The 25,040-nt window shown below is 46.7% G+C and overlaps 1 protein-coding gene across 2 annotated transcripts in view; it reads right to left on the bottom strand.

Annotated features, from left to right (window-relative positions):
* The window catches only part of cfap46 (cilia and flagella associated protein 46), a 368,598-nt gene that overhangs the window by 208,701 nt on the left and 134,857 nt on the right, over nt 1–25,040 (bottom strand). For both annotated transcript variants that reach the window (XM_072479134.1, XM_072479136.1), the window contains 3 exons: nt 24,163–24,294; nt 5,076–5,241; nt 3,150–3,231 (listed from right to left, as the gene is read on the bottom strand). In XM_072479134.1, coding sequence (XP_072335235.1) covers nt 3,150–3,231; nt 5,076–5,241; nt 24,163–24,294 — 380 coding nt within the window. The remainder of the gene's footprint in view (nt 1–3,149; nt 3,232–5,075; nt 5,242–24,162; nt 24,295–25,040) is intronic.

Genomic DNA, 25,040 nt, shown 5'->3' with positions numbered 1-25,040 from the left:
ATTTTTAGTGAGGTTGAGATATAAAAGATTAATATTGGCCAGGGATAACATCCCTGCTGTTCTTCAAAACAGAGAACTTTTATTTCCACCTGAGACAGCAGACACGGCCTTGGTTTAATATTGAATCCAAAAGATCCAAAAGAACAAAGCAAATAGGTAAAGTCGCCATATTCCCAGATGACCATGGGCTACTTTCCCCTTTGAGGAGGAGATCGGACTGGTGGCGATTTAACCTGAGGGGCAAGGTTGATAATAAATAACCTCAGCCAGTACAGGAATTGTACCCACATTGTTGGCATCGCTCCACATCCCAAACTAGCTGTCCAGCCAACTGAGCTAAACCAAATTGAAGAATTTGTGGTGAGAATGAAGGTTTTGATCCTTGGGATTCACATTTCACATCAGCAGTCTTTCTGGTCACTAAAATTATTACCTCCTTCTGTAATTCATTCCTAAATAAAATTACGGTTTGGAAATCAAAGTAGACGTAAGAAAACAACATTTTTAAAACTACTAAAATAAATAAGTAATTTGTCAATGTATTGAGGTGTGACCCCTAAGGGAAGATAATGGACAGAATTCAGTTGAGGTGATAGATTTGGAGAACCAGTTGAATCTTTCCATGGGAGGCTCAAAGCAACTTAAATGCAATCAGGCACTTACGGGACAGCACTGAGCCTTCCACTCGATCAAGTCTTCAGTTGGGCAGAAATCCCACCCTAAGAGTGATGGCTGCTGTCAGTAATGCACTCAAGCTTTCACAAGGATGATCCCTGGACCTTGGATGTGGGTGAGCGTGGCGAGTTGGAGGTTCAGGGCAGGGATTTGCTGGTGGCGGGACAGGGGTCGGCCTAATGGCTTTCAGCTGCTACCCCCTTCCTGATGCAGGGTCCCTCAATCAGGTCCTGAATGAGAAACCCTCTGCAACGAGGCGACATTGGAATTCCAACAGGGTTTGCTGGGATGCTTTTGTGAGGCATGATAGACTTTGCAAGTCCCATTTAATCATTAAGCCACTATTAAATTCAGGTGTGTCCTTGTTGAGTTTGCAAATTCTCCCCATGGTCTGCGTTGATCTCACCTCCACAACCCAAAGACATGTAAGTTCGGTGGAGTGGCCACGCTAAATTGCCCCTTAATTTTAAAAAAATGGTGGGGTCTTAAGTGGCTTGTTAATGAGCCTCATTGACATGCTGCCCCCAGTTGACAGTATTCCCACATCGGGCCTTTCCTGCACCCACTAAATGTGGAACAGTTTTCACGCTGCAGGGAATCAACCAATTCTCCTGGCCTCCCTGCTAGTAAACTCACTCCAGTGGCTTTCCATTAAATTCCACCCAATGAATCAATAGGGGACAAACAGAAATTGGAAGCGATACTTAAAATGTGCTTTGTTTCAGAGTTTACAAAACAAAAGGCTATTGAGGAGGTGGCAAATCTTCAATTGGCTAAAAATGAGATGGGAGGTCTAATAAACAAAATGGGAACAGTGACAAGTTGGCTGAGTTAAAGAAGGTTCTAAGTGGAAATGAGGGAAGAGAGATGACACTAGGACCAGGATTTTTAGGATGGCAGCTTTCCCTTCCCATTTTCCAAGGAGTCAGTCGGGAATACTGCCTGTTCCGCAACCGTTTAACCATAGAATCATAGAATTTCCAGTGCAGAGGAGGCCATTTGGCCCATCGAGTCTGCACCGACCCTTGGAAAGAGCACCCTACTTAAGCCTACGCCTCCACCCTATCCCCGTAATACAGTAACCCCACCTAACCTTTTGGACATTAAGGAGCAATTTAGCAAGGCCAATCTACCTAATCTGCAAATCTTTGGACTGTGGCAGACACCGGGAGAAAGTGCAAACTCCACACAGACACTTCTGCCCCTCACTCGGGAGGAAGTTGCGCCTAAGACAGCTGCCGGCCAGTTAGATTTGCTGGCAGCTCTCAAGTCCATGGAGCACAAGAGACTACAGTGGTCAGGACTGGAACTACAATCAGCCCCCAGAGGCAAAATCCCAGGACTCCAGAAAATGATACGTTTTGGGGGTCTCAGGACGAGGAGGGTAGGGGAGCCCAAGGGACTGAGCATAGAGGGATTGGGTGTCTGTGGATGTCGGGTCAGGGGTTGAGGGATTGGTTTGGGAGGTCCTTAAGGATCTCGAAACGCAAGGAGTAGAGGCCGAAAAGACATCTGCTGATGGGCATGTTCCCACCCGCCCTGACCTCTCTGCAATTTTACGCTGGATCAGGCAAGGCTTATTAACCACTTCACTATTATTAACCGTATCCTGCCCAGTTTCAATTTTCAGGTTGGCAGGAGTTCAGGGACGGGGTGGGGAGGAGCCTGAAAATGAACCCTGCTCAGGCTTCAGGTTGTAAAGAAGGGACACCTCCTTTTAACATCGAGCATCCCTCAATCCTTCACCGCACAAAAGATCTGAAGCCTGCAAGGGTTCCGTTCACGCCTCCAGGCCTCCCCACCAACAACCAAACCCTCCAACAGGTCTCACGTACCTTCCTTGCCCTAAACCTTTCAACCTATCTCTGTTCCTGAACTCTTGGCACTTCAGTTCTGGGGACTGATTGTAGATACAGTCTGGTCCATATACAGAAACATACATAGAAAATAGAAGCAGGAAGAGTACATTGGGCCTTTCGAGCCTGCTCTGCCATTCATTATGATCATCAATTTCAATACCATTAGCCAGCCGTTCCACCATATCTCTTGGTCCCTTTAGCGCCAAGAGCTATATCTAATTTCTTCTTGAAATTACACTGTAGCCTGATGCTGCATGGACTCAAGAGCTGGCAGTCAATCGGATTGGCTGGCAGCTCCCCAGAGGTGGAAATTCCTTCCAACTGAGGGCTGCAAGTCCCACCACCAGCTAATCAAAGCTCATTTGAGTGTGAAATGGCTGCATGGCAGCGGATATGGGCTTGGATGTGCTTGCATCCAGCTCCTTGGACGCTGGGAAGGGACAATCTATCATTCAAAATATTGTGACCAATTTGGAATCTTAAAGAGGAAACCTATGAATTCTCAACTATGTGTTTGCATGTGTGTGTTCCATTTGTGCTGAGTTGCAGATCCATTTGTGCTTTATATCACATAAATCCAAGAGCTTGTAAATAATTTCCTCAGGTTTCACTAACGTGCTGATAATGCCCCTCTTGTAAAATGATGCATTTGTGGTCTAATTGTTGTCTGCTTAACAATTTCTTCCTTTTCTTCTTCCTGTAGTTCAAAATGAAAATATAATGCAGTCAAAACATCTATGAAGCTGATCCAAGCACTTAAAATCATACAGATATTTTGTAAAACTATTGTACGTTTTTAGATGCATGATGCTGTTGGGAATATGTCGTAAGGTTAAGGTTGTTGGCAAAATGGCACATATTAGGAGCATGTAGTTGAACAAAACTTGTCTTTTCACTCATTAACTGCACATTGATGAAAGGGTAGCTCTTGGGGTTCATAAACACATTGTCATGGGAATTTCCCTTTAAGAAATGTTTTTGCCTCATAATATGGCTTCAGTGATTGTGTGGGTGGAGCTGGGCTGTGGCTGAGGGTTTGATTTTCACTTTAAGTTTGGACTGGTTTGAACTGCACAGGTTGAAGGAAGTGTCTCTCTATCTTCATTTTAAAAGCGGTTTCCAGACTGCTGGGTAACTTAAAAGAGTTAAAATCTGCTGTTTGAAAAGGGGAACAGAGTATCACTCACAAGTCGTATACTAGTGAGAATGCTGTGTGCTGGAGCATACCGTTGAAAAGGGGTTTCTGGTTTTACTTGGATTTTGTTATTGAATTGGAACAGTTAAAGGGAAATTCACTAAGGGTTATACATAGATTACTGTAGCTGTGTGGCTTTTATATTTGTAATTGATAAAAATTCTTGCTGTATGTGTTTGTGCAAATGTTAACTAAGTTCTTAGAATAAAGCCTATTTCTTTGATTAAAAGCGCCTCAGAAGTCTGTTGAATAACACCTGAAAGGCAGGCTCTTCGGCTCATCCTAGCCAAATTCAACAAAACGTTATCGGTCATGTGAACTCCATAATATACTTCGACGTTTTTAAACCCTGGCCCATAACAACATATCTGCCAGGTCTTTGTAAGAGCTACTGAATTCTTTCCTCTTTCCTGCTCTTTCCCTCATAACCCTATATTTTCTTTCCTTTCCAGTATTTATCCAATTCTGTTTTGAGAGTTGCTTTGCTGAATGCAGGAGGGTGAGGGTTAGGGTTGATTATAGCCAGGTGAGGGAAATCTAGAAGTGTGATGGCTCAGGATATCCCCGTGGGACCAGGATAAGCAATCCTCCTTTCCTTGAGCCACAAATTAGATTGGATTGGATTTGTTTACTGTCACGTGTACCGAGTTACACTGAAAAGTAATTTTCTGCGAGCAGCTCAACAGATCATGAAGTACATGAAAAGAAAAGGCAATAAAAGAAAATACATAATAGAGCTACACAATGTAAATACATAACACCGGCATTGGGTGAAGCATACAGGGAGTGTAATGTTAATGAGGTCAGTCCATAAGAGGGTTGTTTAGGAGTCTGGTAACAGCAGGGAAGAAGCTGTTTTTGAGTCTGTTCGTGCGTGTTCTCAGACTTTTGTATCTCCTGCCCGATGGAAAAAGTTGGAAGAGTGAGTAAGCCGGGTCTTTGGAATGTGGGTATATTTTGGGAACGACATACTTTCAGATAGCACAGTGTGTTTAGTTATTAATATACTTAAGTTTCATAGTATATATTAGTCTTTAGTGGAATGTATTTTTTACTTTACTACCTATTCTTTATTAATTGTTTGCACAATGACTGGCCTGGTTCCTCACTGGGTTTTACATGGTTCCTCACATTATTTCAAACATTTATACACCACTAAGCACTAGTGCTTCAAGTTATCTTTCAGGGTTTGGAGACACTCTCACAGATAAAATCAGTGGGGTTCTTAACAATAGGAGAGAGAATTGTCTGTAGAATTTCGGGTTTCGGCCCCTCTGTAATTAGATTAGGTTAACCGTGAAATGCTTAACGTTAGTGGTTGCAAAGATTATTGTGGCTACTTTTACCTTTTTATTCTTGGAATATGCGTTGCAGATAGCCTTTAGAAAAATTTTAATGGGTTCTTCAAGTACACCCACTTCCAGGCAGGATGGTATCAAAGATAGGCAGGAATTCCAAAAGTGTTTTGCTGAAGACATTACAAGCTTCATATTTCCAGCTTTTTCTCCATAACTGCAATAAAAAATAAACTCAAATACCAGATATAAGTTTTAATAGTATACAAGTATTAAAGATGCATTGCCACAATCAGTTTCACCGTTGAATGAAGTTTTGTGAGATTTTCCTGTCCTCATTGATTTCCCAAGCACTGCAAATGTCAGCCGACTGGGCAGGTCACCTGAAATTTAAATACTACCCAGCCATTTTGATCAACTCCACCCTTTTTCTTGCAGGTAACAAAAATGTAGAATGTTTAATCAGATTTATATTGTTGTAACCTGTACACAGGAAGTAACTTGTCAGTAGTGTGGAAGTTCTCACCAGTGTGACTACACGCATGGCATGTAAGAGCTGCTGTAGATCCAATAGAAAACCTTTAGACTTTCAATTCATCAAAAAAACTGTTAAATGTTGCAATTGCAAAATATATCACCTCTTAACTTTTACGGGTCTTTAGTCCAACTTCAATGATCAACATTCTTTTTTAAAAAAGACTTGGGTTGAATTCTCCGCCGTTGGGATGCTCCGTTTTTGCCGGCAGCCCGGGGATTTCCCGAAGGTGTGGGGCTACCCCACAATGGGAAACCTCATTGACCAGCCGGCGAAACGAAGCATCCCGCCGGCGTGATGAACCAGAAATCTGGCACAGCGGGACAGAGAATCCAGCCCATTTTATTCCAAACATATTTCACAATATGAACAAAAACAACATTCTAGTAAGATATAATTAACAGTTTGTACAATGTTTCCCCTTTTAATCCCTCCCCTCCCCCACCCACCGACAAAGAGTTCCTCAAATAAAATCATGAATGGCCTCCACCGCACTTCAAAACCCTCTTCAGACACCCTGAGAGCAAACTTAATCTTCTCCAGCTGGAGAAAGTCATACAAATCCCCGAGCCAAGCTGCCACCCCCGGTGGCGTATCTGACCTCAGGTTCAAAAGGATTCTTCGCGGGGCGATCAGAGAAGCGAAGACCATGACATCGGCCCCCTTCCCCTGCAGCAGCCTCAGCTCCAATACCCCAAAAATTGCCACCATAGAGCCCTGCTTAACCTCGACCCCCACTATCCTGTATATTGCCCCGAACATTGCCTCCCAAAACCTCTGCAACTTCTCATAGCCCCAAATCATGTGAGCATGATTCGCCGGCCCTCGCCCGCACTTCTCACACATCTGTTACCCCCTGGTAGAACCCACTCATCCCAGCCTGAGTCATGTGCAACTTGTGCACCACTTTGAACTGAATCAAGCTCATTCTCGTACAGGAGGAAGCTGAGTTCACTCACCGCATTGCCTCATACCAGAGACCCCATCCTATCTCCTTCCCCAACTCCCCCTTCCATTTCCACTTAATCCTTTCCACCATGCCATGCATTTAACTCCCAACCACCCGTATATGTCCCCAATCCTGCCTTCCCCCAAGTCATCAGAAAGCAGCAGTGGCTTCAATCACGAGTATTCTGGTAGTTAGGGAAACGTCAGCAACTCCTTTCGCGTGAAACCCCACACCTGCATGTACCTAAATTCACTTCCTATCGGTAACTCAAACCTCTCTCGCAGCTCATCCAAACCGCCCTCCCGAGAACATATCCCTAGCCCGCTTCAGCCCCTCTTCCCTCCACTTCCCATTCATCCCATCCATTCCCTCCGGCTTAAACCTATGGTTCCCTCACAGTGACGTCAACACCAACATTTTTCCAACTTAAAATGCTTCCTCAACTGGATCCATATCCTAATAGTTGACTCTACCACCGGACACTTCATATACTTCCCCCGTATACTTGCTAAAGGCAACGCGGCCATCATCAGGCCCCTCAAACTAAAACCCTGCAGGACTCCTCCTCCAACCTAATCAAATGTGCACTCTCGCCACCCACCCTCTTCACCGCCCCCCCCCTCCCCACCACCGCCAACGCCTATCCCTCTCCACATTCACAGCCCAGTAATAATACATCAGGTTCAGCAGTGCCTACCCCCCCCCCCTTTCTGCCTCTGCCGCAGAGCCCTCTTCACCCTCAGTATCTTCCTCACCCACATGAACCCCAAAATCAGTGCCTCCACCCTCCGTAAAAAAATCTTTTGGGAGAAAGATCACGAGGGCCTGAAAGACCAACAGGGTCCTTGGTTACACATTCACCGTTACCACCTGCACCCTCCCAGCCAATGTCAAGTACAATGTATCCACCTCTTGAAATCCCCTTTAACCTCTTCCACTAACCCTGTCAAGTTCTACCTGTGCATCATGGCCCACTCATAAGTTACCTATATCCCCAGATACCTGAACCGTTCTCTTGCCACCTTAAATGGTAGCGCCCCAAATTGGCTCCCCGCCCCGCCACATTCTCTGGAAAAACTTTGCTCTTCCCTAGCTTTAACTTATAATCGGAGAAGGCTCCAAATCTCTCCAACAGGCCCATAGTTCTGCTCATACCCTCCAGTGTGTCCGACACAAACAGCAACCGGTCATCCGCATATAGTGACACCCGGTGCTCCCTGGCCCCCCTCGCAGTCCTTCACCACTCAACCAACGCCCGGAGCGCCATTGCCTAGGGCTCAATCACCAACACAAATAACAGTGGTGACAGTGGGCACCCCTGCCTGCTTCCCCGTGGAGCCCATAATACCCCAACCCGTTTCATTTGAATGCACACTAGCCACAGGGGCTGCATATAGAAGTCGAACCCATGCCACAAACTTCAGCCCAAACCCAAACCTAAACCTGATTTGTTATGTTCTTGGTTTAACATAAGCAGCTTCCTTGTGGTGCACTTGACAAAGGAAGGTTCAGACATGGAGATAACTTCAACACGTTTATTAAACTATTTACACTTCTATTACTCGGGTTCGACACTACTGCTAATCCTACTATAGCTACCCAGACTGACTAACCAGTTGCTGCAAGCCACGTGGTGGGTGTAATATTGAATCAACCCTGTGTCTCTACTCACTGACTGTCTCCACTGGAAAGAGCCAGATCATGTGTGTGGTGTCCTTTATATATGGGTTGGTGTAATGCCCTCCTGTGGTGGTGTCACTTCTGTGAGTATCGTGAAAGTCCATTGGTCATGTTCTGTCTAACTGATCTATATAACTGATCTAACGTGTGTGTGATGTCTCTTGTGCTCCCTCTAGTGTCTAGCTAGCCTACATGCATTTACATTGATGCACATCACCACATCCCCTCCTTTTTATATGTTACATATTTTCTGCACACTTTTAAAAAATTGAACAAAGAACAGGTAGATAAGGTAAGGTATATACAAGTCACGGGAACAGTGATTAAACAATAAGTCCAAATCATTCGTGAGAGTCCAAAAACCATCAATCATCATGGTCAAATGTCTCTCTTGGTTATGAACGCCATCAACGCCCCTGTGCCACAGGAACCAAGAAGTGGTCAAATCACTTCGCTGTCTGATTTGGAGTCCCTTTCTTTTTTGATGTTTGTGATAGTGCTGTCGGATGGCATCTTGTAGCTGATAAGGTGTTGACGTTGAAGAGGTACCATCAACAGTATCATTCGAGGTCATGGATGTGCCATATGTTGAAGTTGGATAAGACTGTACATACTGGTTCTGGCCACATGCTGTGCTGGAAGGGTGATCCTGCTGAGAACCGTTGAAGCTTGTCGAATTGGAAACAGAATTGCTGCTCGCATAAATACTTGGTGGTTGTGTGAAACTAGAACATTGCATCTGATAGGAATATGCCGTCTGGCCATGCTGGGGTGCAGCAAATCCTGGGCTGTAACTAAGGCATCCAGTCTTAATGCAAGTGCAGATTGCACTTGCAGTAGTCCTCCTTCGGTCTTGATTCCATTAGTGGGCAATCCGTAGTGCTGGCCTGTTTGAGAATATGCTGCATAGACTGCTGGCTGCTGCATGCCTGAATACTGGGTTTGTCCAACATGAGCTGTCATTGGCTGCACTGCTGGTGTGGAAAAAATGTGTGGATATAGCTGTGGTGAATATTGGTGCATACCTCTTGGACTGTAGCCGCTGCTTGTTATTACTGACCCAGTGTAATTGTTAAGTGATCCATCACCTGTCGTTGTGGCATCTGCCGTCACCCTGAGCATGCCATCATTGAGGTTGCGGCACTCCCTGTCTGGAGTAAAGTCCAGCTTACGTGAATCAGAGTCGGAGTTTGGTTGCTCCCCATCTGGAGTCTGGTCTGTTTTAACTGAGTCAGTGTTGGTTTGTTGATGCTCCCCGTCCGGAGTCTTAGCAGATTCACTGGAGTCAGCTGAGATTTCTTGAAGCTGCACGTCTGGAGTTGGAACATGCAGGAATGCATTGACGTGTGGAGAGGTTCGAGCGAATGAGGGTGGAAGTATCGTGGTGTCACCAGTGGTCTCACAGTGATCATCAAGTGCCTCTGTACACACTAGCTGAGGTCTGTCACTTTGCACATCTTGCATGGGAAGTGGGATGCTGTCGTCACTCGTCTCACATACCGTGGGTAGAGCCTAAGTAGCTGCTTGTTGTTCACTTGGGTTGGGTAAATTGTCAGAGTCTTCATCTGGTGGCGCAAACAATGTGGGTGGACTGTCATTGTCTTGCTGTTGTCCTTCATTTGGGCTTGTACTGTCATCGTCGCTTTGTTCTTCACTGTAGCATGATAGACCGTCATGGTCGTCCTGCTGTGCACTGGAGCGTGGTAGACTGTCATAGTCCTCTTGCTGTTTACTTGAGCATGGCAGACTTGCATCATCTGCCGCTAGTTGGTTAGAGGAGGTTGCTAGACCCTCATGGTCTTGTTCCAGCAAGGACTGCATGTCGGAGTCTTGCAAAGCTTCGATCGTGGAGGCTGTCCACGAGCTCGCTGCGGAGGTTTGTGACATTGGAGTCACGTCTTGTGTGTGCAAGGACTGCGCTCTGGAGTCTTGCGTTTCTGAAATTGTGGAGTCTGTCCACGAGCTCGCTGTGGAGGCTTGTGACACTGGAGTCACTTCTTGTTCATGCAAGGACTGCGGTGTGGAGTCTTGCATGTCTTCTTTCGTAGAGTCGGGAACCCTGAGCGGTGCGTGAACCACGCTCTGTGTGGCAGCAGGCCACTCTCTGTGGGCTTGTACCGCTCTCTGTCTCTTGGTTTCAGGCCGCAGCATAATCCTGCACTCACGAGTCGGGATGTCATATCTGCTGGGCTGAAGATCCTCAAATCCGAAGAACGAATCCGCGTCTGCGTCGGATTCAATACAGTGGTCGCCAATGTGCAACACATCTAGTTGCGCTTCGGATTTGGTACAGGGGTAGCCTCCCAAGGTGAAAGGTTCGTCTGTGTCGTTGTCTTCTAGGACCATATCATCACTGTTTGCGTCGGAGCTGGCATTGGGCTCGCGAGGTCCAGAGAAAATGTAACGGTCGGTTTCAAAGTATTCAAGGTCGGAATCATCGGTTTGGGCGTAGGTAACTGCTTGTTGCAGGGTTCTTCGGAGGTTAATTTCATTTCCTGGTTCAATTTGAGGCATTGTGCTGTCATTCCAGGTGAAGGAAGGTTGTTTTACGGCTTTAAAAGATTTTTTCTTTGATTTGGGACGTTTCCCCTTTAAATGGGCGTGGTCCGGGGCCCCTGATGTCATGACTCATGTGACATCATATGTAGGAAGCATTTGCGCAGACGCAAGTCGCTGTTCCTGTATCGGGGCCCGTTTTCGTGATTGCGCATGTGCGGCTTCTCGCAACTGCGCAAGTGCAGTCCCTTTAGAAAGATGGCCGCCGATCAAAACTGTTCTTTGCTCCGGTATCTCGACCTCGTGGTGAGTACTGGCGCTTCTCTTACCTTTTCTTGTTGGTTGGAGTGTGTTTTCCTCACAGTATTTGCCGAATTTGTCCAGGACTGCCTGGAAGTCGCTCCTGTTTTGCCCCTTGGAGAACTTGAATTTAAAAAAAATTTCTTCTGCTCTGGCACCGGCGATGGTGAGGAGAAGCTCTGTCTTTTCAGCATCAGCCACGTCTTCTAGTTCGGCTGCCACCAGGAAGATTCCAAACATTTGACGGAACACCTGCCAGAGATCGCCGTGGCACTGGAGTTGCTGAGGAACACGGATCTCGAACATCTTGCCTGGGTTCGTTGCTGGTTGTCACTGTACGCTGATGTATGGCTATATGGATTGAAACAGTTCAGTCCTGGTACCATGATTTGTTATGTTCTCGGTGTAACATAAGCAGCTTCCTTGTGGTGCATTTGACAAAGGAAGGTTCAGACGTGGAGATAACTTCAACACGTTTATTAAACTATTTACACTTCTATTACTCGGGTTCGACACTACTGCTAATCCTACTATAGCTACCCAGATTGACTAACCAGTTGCTGCAAGCCACGTGGTGGGTGTAATATTGAATCAACCCTGTGTCTCTACTCACTGACTGTCTCCACTGGAAAGAGCCAGATCATATGTGGTGTCCTTTATATATGGGTTGGTGGAATGCCCTCTTGTGGTGGTGTCACCTCTGTGTGTATCGTGAATGTCCACTGGTCATGTCCTATCGAACTGATCTATTGGTTGTGTGTGTGTATGTGATGTCTCTTGTGCTCCCTCTAGTGTCTAGCTAGCCTACATGCATTCATGCTACATGCATTCTCCTCCCTTATTTACATTGATGCACATCACCACAAAACCTACCCAGAATTTCAAGCAAATACCTCCACTCTTCTTGATCAAAAGCCTTCTCTGCATCCATGGACAGAATAACCTTCAGTGCCCACCCCCTGATGGAGTCATAATTACATTCATCAGCCTTCTAATGTTACTAGAGAGTTGCCTACCCTTCACAAAGCCCGTTTGATCCTCAGAGACCACCATACATCCCTCCAACCTACATGTCAACATCTTCGCCAGTACTTTCATGTCCATGCTCAACAAAGAAATGGGCCTGTAGGACCCACAATCCAGTGGTAACATATCCTTCTCTGCCTCACTGAACATCCCCAACAAATGGGGGGGCCAACTCTATCACAAACTGCTTACAAAACTCCGCCGAAAAGCCATCCGGCCCCAGGACTGCATCCTATTGATACAATCATCACCTCCTTTAGCCCCAACGGCTCCTCCAGTGTCTGGCTCCTCCCCTTCTCCAGCTCTGGGAACTACAACTCGTGCAGAAACCGCTCCATATCCCCCGCCTCTCCAACTGGCTGAGCCTTATATAGCTTCTTGTAGAATGCCTTGAATGCCCTCATTTATCTTTTCTGGCTCCGTCACCAGCTCCCCCTTCTCCACCCTTATCTACAAAATATCCCTAGACGCTGCCTGACATCATAACTGGTGGGCCAACATATGACTTGCGTTCTCCCCATACTGATACTGTACCACCCCCCACCCCCCACGCCCTCCGCAGCTTCCTCACCACCTTTCCCGTCGTCAATCGATCAAACTGCCCCTGCAACCTCTTCTTTTCCACCAACAACTCCTCCGTGGGGCAGCTGAGTATCTCCTATCCACCTCAACTATCTCGTCTAATAGCTGCCGGTGCTCATTCCTCCTTCTCCTATCCCTATGAGCCTTAAACAAATAATCTCACCTCGGACCACTGCCTTCAATGCCTCCCCAAACGTGGCTGCCAACACCTCACCATTCTGATTAAACACCACATAGTTCTTAATTGTCACTCTCACCTTCTCACAAAATGGCTTATCTGCCAGAAGCCCTGAATCCCTGTCCCAAACTAAGCCTCACATCCAAACAGTGCAGCGCATGATTCAAGATCATTATTTCCCCATATTCCACCTCTACCATCCCCATCAGCACCACCCGACTTACTTACTCAATCCTAGAATTGACCTTATACACGTATGGGAAGAAGGAATACTCCCTTCCTCACGGGTTCCCGAACTTCCACGGATCCACCATCCCCATTCTATCCTTAAACTCTCCCAGCTCTATCGTCTGCTACCACCTCCCTTTGGCTCCACCTTGCCCAAACCCACTCTGAACTGGGCCCATCCAAGGTGGCCCGCCACCCTGCCCATGGCCACGCTCATCCTCCACACTTGCGACATCACATTCCCCCCCTTCCCCCCCTTCCCAACCCCACCCCCTCTCTCCCCCCCCCAAACTGGCCAACCATCGCTGTCCCCTCCCCACCACACTCCCGTTCACTAGCATTGCTTGCCAGCGTGGTGACTCCCTTACACACTCCCCCATCCCTCCCCCTACCATCCCCCCATCTTAGCCTGTGCAACAAGCTCCCAACCATCCTAAAAAACATCTAAACCATCAACACAACCCAAAGAGCCCCATATACCACACCCCTTACATCTAAAAAGACCAAAAAACACCAAAACACCCCAAAAAACAAAAGGTGGGAGGGGCGAGTGAAGTGCCCCCCCTTATAAATTTACAACTTCTTAGAATCTACCCCACCCCCCCATTGGCAAACCAGAACAATAACAAATCCCAACTTTTGTGGACTTAACTCCTCCATCCCATACCACCCCTCAGCTCTCTCCCAGTTTATGGTCCCTGACAAAATAATGTGTCTCCTCCAGCACCCCAAAATAATATTCCCAGCCGTCATACGTTACCCAGAGTCTGGCCGGGTACAACACCCCGAATCGGATCTGTCGTACGTACAGCATTGCTTTGCCCTTTTAGCCAGCTCCGCTCCAATGTCCTGGTAGATCCGGATTCGGTTGCCCTCCCATTCACAGAGTCGTTTTGTGCTGGATGACCTCAGGATCTTCTCCTTGTCCAAAAACATGTGCATCCACACAATCACCTCCCCTGCTCTCGGCTTCTGCCTCAAGAACCTAGGGGCCTAGTCCACTACTGGGACCTTGTCCATTACCTTCTCCTCCACCAACCTGGCCAACATCCCCGAAACATACTTTGTGGCTCATTCCTTCCACTCCCTCCGGCAGACCCACAATTCATAAGTTCTCTTGTCTGGACCTGTTCTCCTGATCCTCCACCTTCACCTGCAGCGACTTATAGATCTCCAGGATCTCCACCTCCACCGCCAAAGATACAATCCAGTCACTCTGGCCAGGTATCATCTTTTCCACCTCCCAGATTGTCGCCCCCTGCGCTTCGAAGTACTTTTCCACTCAATCCAAGGACCTGCAAAGAGGTGCCACTGCCCCCTCAATCATCTTCGGCCAGTCACTCTGCATCTCCTTCCTTTGCTGTCAAAATGCCTCCTTGATGAAGCTCATCAGTTGCTCCATCTGAGGCTTTCCACCGCCGACCCTGCTCCACCACCATTTTCACAATTTATGATGCATCCCGAGTCTCCTCCAACTCCTTAGCCAGATCCCGCACTGTCTTCTGCCGGGTCTGATAGTCAGTAAACATGCCAATCCCGGAGAGAACTTCTTCCCTTGCACTCTCCACTCCATTTCTTTGCTGAATGTACCCAAACCCTCTGTGCAAAGGGCCAAAACCAACACCTTCGAGCTGGAGCCGCCCTGTGTGTGGGCACTCACTCCATGACCGCCGCCAGAAGTCCAGTTATTGACATTCTCAGCCTCACTATTGGTTTGTAATCTTGAATCTCTCACATCTGCCATTTGCTGAAGATGCCTCCAGGCTGCTGGGTTTTCTGACTCAAGTGAATGACTTCTTCTGCTTCCTCCATAAATTGTTAAACTTACAAACACCAAGTTAATCAAAGACTTGTCTATTTCTCCTCCATCGGAGGCATGGATAGAGCAGGGACAGGAATGGTTGTTGCAGGTGCTGGGGTTTAGATATTTCAGTAAGCTCAGGGAAGGTGGTAAAAGCGGGGGAGGGGTGGCATTGTTAGTCAAGGACAGTATTACGGTGGCAGAAAGGACGTTTGATGAGGTCTCGTCAAAGTTCCAGAGATGTAGAGGAAAGGATTGCAAAGATGATTCTGGATAGGAGCGAAAGCAACAGGGTAGTTGTTATGGGGGACTTTAACTTTCCAAATTGACTGGAAATGCGATAGTTGAGTACTTTAGATGGGTCTGTTTTTTGTCCAATGTGTGCAGGAGGGTTTCCTGACACAGTATGTAGATAGGCCAACTAGGCGAGGCCATATTGGATTTGGTACTGGGTAATGAACTAGGTCAGGTGTTAGATTTGGAGGTAGGTGAGCACTTTGGTGATAGTGACCACAATTCCATTGCGTTTACTTTAGTGATGGAAAGGGACAGGTATATACCGCAGGGCAAGAGTTATATCTGGGGAAAAGGCAATTATGATGCGATGAGGCATGACTTAGGATGCATCGGATGGAGAGGAAAACTGCAGGGGATGGGCACAATGGAAATGTGGAGCTTGTTCAAGGAACAGCTCCTGCGTGTCCTTGATAAGTATGTACCTGTCTGGCAGGGAGGAAGTGGTCGAGGAAGGGAACCGTGGTTTACTAAAGCAGTCGAAACATTTGTCAAGAGGAAGAAGGAGGCTTATGTAAAGATGAGACATGAAGGTTCAGTTAGGGCACTCGAGAGTTACAAGTTAGCTAGGAATGACCTAAAGAGAGAGCTAAGAAGAGCCAGGAGGGGACATAAGAAGTCTTTGGCAGGTAGGATCAAGGATAACCCTAAAGCTTTCTATTGATGTGTCAGGAATAAACAAATGACTACAATAAGAGTAAGGCCAGTCAAGGACAGTAGCGGGAAGTTGTGCTTGGAGTCCGAGGAGATAGGAGAGGTGCTAAATGAATATTTTTCACCTGTTTTCACACAGGAAAAAGACAATGTTGTTGAGGAGAATACTGAGATTCAGGCTATTAGACTAGAAGGGCTTGAGGTTCATAAGGAGGAGGTGTTAGCAATTCTGGAAAGTGTGAAAATAGATAGGTCCCCTGGGCCAGATGGGATTTATCCTAGGATTCTATGGGAAGCTAGGGAGGAAATTGCTGAACATTTGGCTTTGATCTTTAAGTCATCTTTGTCTACAGGAATAGTGCCAGACGACTGGAGGATAGCAAATGTTGTCCACTTGTTCAAGAAGGGGAGTACTGACAACCCCGGTAACTATAGACCAGTGAGCCTTACTTCTGTTGTGGGCAAAATCTTGGAAAGGTTTATAAGAGATAGGATGTATAATCATCTGGAAAGGAATAATTTGATTAGAGATAGTCAACACGGTTTTGTGAAGGGTAGGTCGTGCCTCACAAACCTTATTCAGTTCTTTGAGAAGGTGACCAAACAGGTGGATGAGGGTAAAGCAGTTGATGTGGTCTATATGTATTTCAGTAAAGCGTTTGATTCTGAGGCATGGGATTCAGGGTGATTTAGAAGTTTGGATCAGAAATTGGCTAGCTGGAAGAAGACAAATTGTGGTGGTTGATGGGAAATGTTCAGACTGGAGTCCAGTTACTAGTGGTGTACCACAAGGATCTGTTTTGGGGCCACTGCTGTTTGTCATTTTTATAAATGACCTGGAGGAGTGCGTAGAAGGATGGGTGAGTAAACTTGCAGATGACACTAAAGTCAGTGGAGTTGTGGACAGTGCAGAAGGATGTTACAAGTTACAGAGGGACATAGATAAGCTGCAGAGCTGGGCTGAGAGGTGGCAAATGGAGTTTAATGCAGAAAAGTGTGAGGTGATTCATTTTGGAAGGAATAACAGGAAGACTGAGTACTGGAGTAATGGTAAGATTCTTGGCAGTGTGGATGAGCAGAGAGATCTCGGTATCCATGTACATAGATCCCTGAAAGTTGCCACCCAGGTTGAGAGGGTTGTTAAGAAGGTGTATGGTGTGTTAGCTTTTATTGGTAGAGGGATTGAGTATCGGAGCCATGAGGTCATGTTGCAGCTGTACAAAACTCTGGTGCGGCCGCATTTGGAGTATTGCGTGCAATTCTGGTCGCCGCATTATCGGAAGGATGTGGAAGCATTGGAAAGGGTGCAGAGGAGATTTACCAGAATGTTGCCTGGTATGGAGGGAAGATCTTATGAGGAAAGGCTGAGGGACTTGAGGCTGTTTTCGTTAGAGAGAAGAAGGTTAAGAAGTGACTTAATTGAGGCATACAAGATGATCAGAGGATTGGATAGGGTGGACAGTGAGCGCCTTTTTCCTCGGAGGGTGATGTCTAGCACGATGGTACAAAGCTTTAAATTGAGGGGAGATAGCTATAAGACAGATGTCAGAGGTAGGCTCTTTACTCAGAGTAGTAAGGGCGTGGAATGCCCTGCCTGCAACAGTAGTGGACTCGCCAAAACTAAGTGCATTCAAATGGTCATTGGATAGACATATGGACGATAAGGGAATAGTGTAGATGGGCTTTAGAGTGGTTTCACAGGTCGGCGCAACATCGAGGGCCGAAGGGCCTGTACTGCGCTGTAATGTTCTATGTTTTATGTTCTATCTGGATCTCAAATATCTCTCTCCAACGTTTGAATGTCTTTCAGAAAAACCTCTATCATGTCCGTGCGTCTCTCTATTTTAACAATTGGTTAGTGCTTCTCTCGTTTTTTTTCTCCGCTCTTGCCTCAAATGAACACATCATCCTTGGCCTGAGGAGCAGAAAATGATTCGGCAGCAGAGATCTCCGGGGGAAGGCAGTGGAAACAGCTTTCATGCATATGGTCAGGATGATGAATGTGAAAGGAGTCTCCTTTCTACTACTGCACACAAAGCAGGAAGTATTCTCAATGTGCAGGGTACTATGGAGACTGTGGAATTGGGGGAGATTGTTGCAGCATCACTGTCATACCAAGAAGAGATCCTAAGAACATTGGTGGCTTCCAAGAGGCCACTTTGATTTCACCGATACATCTGGGGCGAAATTCTCCCGAAACGGCGCGATGTCCGCCGACTGGCGCCCAAAACGGCGCCAATCAGACGGGCATCGCACCGCCCCGAAGGTGCAGAATGCTCCGCATCTTTGGGGGGCCGAGCCCCAACATTGAGGGGCTAGGCCGACGCCGGAGGAATTTCCGCCCCGCCAGCTGGCGGAAACGGCCTTTGTTGCCCCGCCAACTGGCGTGGAAATGACATCTCGGGGCGGCGCATGCGCGGGAGCGGCAGCTGACAGTGTCCCACGCATGCGCAGTGGAGGGAGTCTCTTCCGCCTCCGCCATGGTGGAGACCGTGGCGGAGGCGGAAGGGAAAGAGTGCCCCCACGGCACAGGCCCGCCTGCTGATCATTGGGCCCCGATCGCGGGCCAGGCCACCGTGGGGGCACCCCCGGGGCCAGATCGCCCCGCGCCCCCCCCCAGGATCCCGGAGCCCGCCCACGCCGCCTTGTCCCGACGGTAAGGTAGGTGATTTAATTTACGCCGGCGGGACAGGCAATTTATCGGCGGGACTTCGGCCCATCCGGGCCGGACAATCGAGCGGGGGGGCCCGCCAACCGGCGCGGCCCGATTCCCACCGAATCTCTGGTGCCGGAGACTTCGGCAACCGGTGGGGGCGGGATTCACGCCAGCCCCCGGCGATTCTCCGACCCGGCGGGGTGTCGGAGAATGTCGCCCCTGGTAGAGCAAAATAATGGATTTGCAAGTCCTGATTGGTAATGCTGTCTTTAATACTAATAATCAACAGCAACAAGGTCGCGTCCTGCAACATTGTGCTGCAGGGAGCAGATATTGGTGTCACTGTCTTTCTTGATACTTGTAGTATGCTTTTTTCCTTCAGGCCCTGTCTAGTATTTTTACAGAAACACAGAATTGCTATCTCGCAGAAGGAGGCCATTTGACCCATCGTGTCTGTACTGGCTTACCAAACGAGCATCATGACTTAGTGCCATTCCCTTGTTTTCTCCTCATTCCCCTGTACATTGTTTCTATTCAAGTAATCATCCAATACCCTCTTGAATGCCTCAATTGAATTTGTCTCTGCCACATTTGCAGGCTGTGCATTCCAGATCAGAACCACTCGTGTGAAAAAGTTTTTTCTCACATCACATTTGCTTCTTTTGCAAATCACTTTAAATCTGTGCCCTCTCATTCTTGATCCTTGTAGCACCATCGATCATACACGAGGCGAGACGTAGAGAACTTCAATCGAGGCTTTATTGAGCAGACTTGTTCCCCAGCAGCTCAGTTACAGAATGCAGCTGCTGGGAGAAACCCGGGTTCTTATACCCCGCCTATCTGGGTGGGGCCCAGTAGGCGGCAGATCCAATCAGGACCCAGCATCAGTCCTCCAATAGCTCCTCGGCATTCATGGTGTACCGTATTACCCCTAATACATACCACCACAATCCTTTTACAAGCAGGAACAGTTTCTCCCTATCTGCTCTGTCCAGCCCCCTCATGATTTTGAACTTCTCTATCAAATCTCTTCTTCACCTTCCCTCCAAGAAGAACAGTCCCAAATTCTCCAATCTATCCTCATAACTAAAGTTTCTCATCCCTGGAACTATTACTGCAAACCTTTACTGCACTCTTTCCAATGCTTTCACACCCTGGCCCTAGTGTGGCACTCAGAACTGTACACAATACTCCAGCTGAGATCAAACTAATGTCTTGTATAAGTTAGCAAACTTCCTTGTTCTTGTACTCTATGCCCCTATTGATGAAGCCCAGAATATGATCTGCTTTATTAACTACTCTCTCCACATGTCCTGACACCTTCAATTATCTTTGCACATATACAGCCAGGTCCCTCTGCACCCCTTTAAGAATTTTATCCCTTATTTTACATTGTTTCTCCAAGAGAGAGCTCAAGGCATGGGTCTGACACCATTTTCAATTGCAAGTTCCGCCAGGGTCACTCAGCTCCTGACCTCGTTACATCTTTGGTTCAAACATGGGCAAAAGAGTTGAAGTGAGGGTGACTACACCTGACATCAAGGCAGTACTTGACTAAATATGGCATAATGGAGCCCTAGCAAAACTGACATAAATGGGAACCAGGGGAAAACCCCTCTGCTGGTTGGAGTCATACCTACAACAAAGGAAGATGATCAGTCGTCTCTGTCCAGGACATTAATGCAGAAGTTCCCAAGGGTAGTGTCTGGGCCTAAACATCTTCAGCTGCTTCGTCAATCACATTCCTTCCATCAAAAGGTCAAAAGTGGGGATGTTCACTGATAAATACACAATGTTCAACATTCGCGATTCCTCAGATACTGAGCAAGGCCGGAACAATATCCAGGCTTGGGCTGATAAATGAACACACAAGTTCCAGCAACAATCATCTCCAACAACAGAGAATCTAACCATTAACTTTTGATATACAATGCTGAATCCCCCACTATCAACATACTGGGGTTACCACTGACCAGAACTGGAACTGGATTAGCTATATAAATACTGTGGCTACAAGGGCATCCTGCAGTGAGTAACTCACCTCTAGACTCCCCAAAGCCTGCCTACAATCTACAAGGCACAAATCAGGAGAGTGATGGAATCCTCTTCACTTGCCTGGATGAGTGATGCTCCGACAATACTCCATAAGCTTGAAACTATCCAGACAAAGCAGCGCACTTGATTGCTACCCCATCCACAAATACCCCCTCCCTCTAACACTGATGCATAGCGACAACAGGATGTACAATGTACAAGATGCACTGCAGGAGCTCACCAAGACTCCTTAGGTAGCACCTTCCAACCCAAAACCACTACCATCAAGAAGGACAAGGGCCGCAGATACATAGGAACACCACCACCTGGAAGTTGACCTCCAAGCCACTCACCATCCTGATGTGGAAATATTTTGCTGTTCTTTCACTGTTGCTGGCACAAAATCCTGGAACCACATCCCTAACAGAACTGTGAATGTACATACATCACATTAACTGCAGCGGTTCAAGAAGGCAAATCACCACTACCTTCTCAAGGGAAATTAGGGACGGGCGCTGACAAGGCCCACATCCCATGAATGAATTAAAAAGACAGCTGGAAGCTGGTTCTCATGAAACAGCAGATATTGTGACTCCTCAACCAATCAGATATTCTGGGCAAGATGACAAACCCCACTTGCTATTGGAATGAGTTTTATTTAAAGATTCCACGGTAGGGTTCAGAATAGCTGCATTGACTCTGTAGGTTTCAGATAAGAAAAAAAATGAAAGTGAGATGTAGGAAAGGTACACTCTGGACTCTTCCCTGATGATACTAGGGACTGTGAATAGCCACAGAAGTGCTTCTTCCATCAGATGGAGGAAGAGTCCAATCTCCCAGAACAAGTGGGCATAAATGCAAGTCACGGAAACAATGAGCAGCAGGACTATGCTCACTAATGCCTGGGATCAGTGTCGCAATAGGGTCAATAATCTCATAAGGGCGGAAAGCTGAGTGGCATCTCAGTTTCAGGTACCAGCTCCTACTCAGGTGGAAATTAATGCTGGCACTGAGGTCACATCCACCAGTTGCAGAACCAATGGGATCTCCGTGTCGCTTTTCTCCATGAGGCCAACTCAATTATCAAGCCATCGGACACATATCCAGGAGCATCAGGCCTCTTGTCGGATAAGTCTCTAGTAGGCTGAAGAGCACTCCTTCCCAAGAGCTTCCAGCCAAACAAAGGTGGGAAACTCTCTAGTAACACACTCGGCCTTCACCACGGATCATCACTGATGCCAGGTCTCTTGATAAAATTCAACAGGGTTGTCTGGACGGTCTCTCTGTATGGGGAGTCCCCTGCATGCTGCTAGTTGACTCCCGGTGAAGGTGGAATGAGGCCTTTATGTGGCCCTTAAGTGCATACTTGAGAGCCTCATTTAGCCTCCGGGCGGAAATGTCGCACTGAGTTTGATCGGGAGATGCAGAAGCGTCTTCCCAAACTCCACCGCCCAAAAGTAGGAGCCACCCACCTCTGAGTATGGACTCAATCTTCCGCTCTCCAGCACATCCCGGCACAGTACTCCTCAGACTAACACACTGCAACAACACTCATTACTCTCTTGTGAAATATCTCCTCACATACCCATCTGAGCAGCCAACATTGACACTCATTTCAGCGCCACCTCATATCCTTTCTTCACAGCCACCCTTCATTCATGTTATCTTTCCATCTTCCGTAAACATTACATTTCTCACACTCCCAATTCTCTACTTTCTCTCCTACAGGAAGAGACAGAGAATTGGTGGTGGTCCACAAATGATAGCCATAAGTGGACCTTGGAGATTGGTAGGGTGGCAGAGTTGCTGGACATTATTGGAGAGATAGAAGTCTGTCACATACCTGGTGACAAAACCAGATATCATGCTCCCATGTGGCACAAAATAATCACTAATTTTAAATTTCTGTCAATACGAACTGAAACGTGAGCATCTGCACAATACTGATTATGAACACTTGCTGCATGTCAATTTTAAGCGTCTTTCAGTCCCTTCAAAGGTGATGCAGGTGCTGGAGCGTAAGTAGGCCATGGTGTCTTTGGAGGAGGTCTTCACTGAGGAAGTACTAATGTGGACACTCCACCAGCACAAAAACACACATTGGTGGAGACTCAAACAGAGATAGATAAAGGAGGTATGTACATAGTGAAGTGTGCATCACACGTAAGCAGAAACAGATTTTGGTGTTAGGGACAACAGTGGAAAGTCCCCATCAGAAGGTGCAGGACACTCCAAGCTTTGCTTAGATGGGGGCCATCCACAGAGTCAATGCTACTGGAGCAGCAACTGGAAACATATGAAAATCGGTCACCATTTCAAAGGCAATGTGCATCCCTTGCAAAAAGACTGGAGTAATTTGTCTCTTTTGTGAGTGTCATGCTGTCTCAGGCATTTGTGCTGATGCCTTCATTCATAGCCTATACACTCAGTCTGCCACAGCACAGAACAGACTGGAGGAAAACTTCACCTTGGCCATTCAATGCTTTCCAGCTCCTGGCCAGCAGAGAAGGGCAGGTACATGCTGAGAGGGAAGATAAAGGGCACATGGAAGTAGAGACTCTTTCCACGTCATATCCACTGCCCAACCTTCACATCCCCTGTCCCTCAAACAGAGACCTTCTTTCTGTCTCCTGCCCTTGAATTGTTGCAGGTGCGGATACACCGAGATGATTTGAGGCACCTCGGCTACCATATGTACACAATCGGACACTTTGCACCTGTGAGAATGCAGTCACTCCAGCAAATGTAAGAGCGTGCTCCACCTGACTGGACTCAAAGTGGCAGCCTTAGCAAACATGGCATGGGTCTCCAGGAAGAAACACTTGTAGGCAACAGATAGTGACGTTCTGCAGATATTTCCAGCAGATCCTAGGGGAGAGCTAAAGACCAATAAAATCATGGCTTTGGTGACCTTTGCCACTGGTAATGAATGCCCATGTGGTCCTCTTGAAAGGTCTTCTTTCAGGAGGCGGTATACATTAGCAACCTTCTGCTGGGAGAAGCTTGTAGCAGTTTTGTATAAGTATGTCAAATAAGCTGATACTCTTTCTGTCTACCCTATTCTGGGTCGCCTCCATCCTTTTTGTTCTGTGGAACAGCTTATGGCTGAGGAGGTGGCAACAGCTGTTGCTGATGGTGTTGTTATTGTCATTAGCCCTACTACTGTTGCTATTGGTGCTGTTTCTCCTCAACCTCCTTCTTTTCAGAGTACCACTGTATAGCTTCAAAAGCTGTTCCCATATTGCAGTTAAAGTTCCCACAACAAGGAAATATAGATGCCTCCTTGTTGTGCCCTCAAGTTTTTGATCCTGACAAGTTCCACACTACTGTGCGCTGGCTATTAAAGGTAATATTCAGGGTTAAACGTAGAACTAGTTAGGCATCTATATTACAGGCCTGACAGCCCCCAACATCTCTAAACACACGCTGGTAAAGGCTGGAAGTGAGGTTTCTGACATGTCGGTATTTTATTTTTGGCATTTGAACCCCCGCAACTGCACTCAATTATGCCCTTCCCACCTGGACAATACAAATTCTGCCCATAATGTCTGGTGCTGTGTGAGGCTAAAAATTATTACTACAATTACAGCACTACCCTGGAAGCATTTGAATGCACCCCAAGGGAGTCTCACAAAGAAATGTTTAAAAATTACTCTGTTACAACATAAATCATCTTTCTGATGAAAATCTGTGTACACTATGATCCAGCCCGGAGATAAAATTACCTTGCACTCAATTGAAATGCTCTGATGGCAGAGATACGCATTTCGCTGTTTCCAGCTGCGTTCTTCATCAAGCTTTGCCCTTCAATACCAGCAACAACGCTCAGCAATTCTTGCTGAACTCTGTAATTATGCCTGCATAAATACAAAGAAAGCTTTACTTTTCAATTCACATACATATACCCAACAATTATTTATCAAAAATCGTGGCTTCTGTTGAAGAGCATCCTGATTTCACCAGTTGTTTCACAAGTTGTGTAGGCTGATATATTCAGTGACAACCTCAAGGGGCAGCAAGTCGAGGTTTGAATCTTGTTTTTTCATTCATCTAATGTGCACAAACTGATTAGGGTGTCACATGAAACAAAAGAAATGCAGTGCATCACATATTAATGTGGTTGAGACCTTCAGAAAGAAGGAAGGATTCCATCTGAAAGTGGCGATCAGTACTGCGCCCAAGATACCAAATAATCTTCCTGAATTATTTAAATTCATGCTTGACACGTCAATAAAAAAAATTGTTCTCTCTGTAGCAGGATAGCTTTTAAACTAAATATTTGGTTCTCCAATTTCTTAACCTGATTGTTCAGTCACAAAGTGGAGTTGCGAAGAGAGTTATGGTGAGCTAGACCTGGGGTCATTAGTGCACATGCGAAAACTAATAATGTAGCTTTGGTTGATCTTGTCACTGGGCAGCATGTAGTTGAGGACCAGGAGGAGTTGTTAATTGTATAGTAACTGACTGTTCAATTGTATTCCGATGGTAGGCATTATAAAGTGTGAAAAGATTAGGCTTCAGTTCTATCCTTTAACGCCCACCACTCTGGAATGGAACAAGAGCCAAGGATGGATCCTTGCATAATAAAAACAGAAAAAGTTGG

Source organism: Scyliorhinus torazame, chromosome 16 (genome assembly GCF_047496885.1).
Source record: "Scyliorhinus torazame isolate Kashiwa2021f chromosome 16, sScyTor2.1, whole genome shotgun sequence".
Lineage (NCBI taxonomy): Eukaryota > Metazoa > Chordata > Chondrichthyes > Carcharhiniformes > Scyliorhinidae > Scyliorhinus > Scyliorhinus torazame.
The sequence above is the reverse complement of the archived record's forward strand: the minus strand, read 5'-3'. Positions and strand labels throughout refer to the sequence as shown.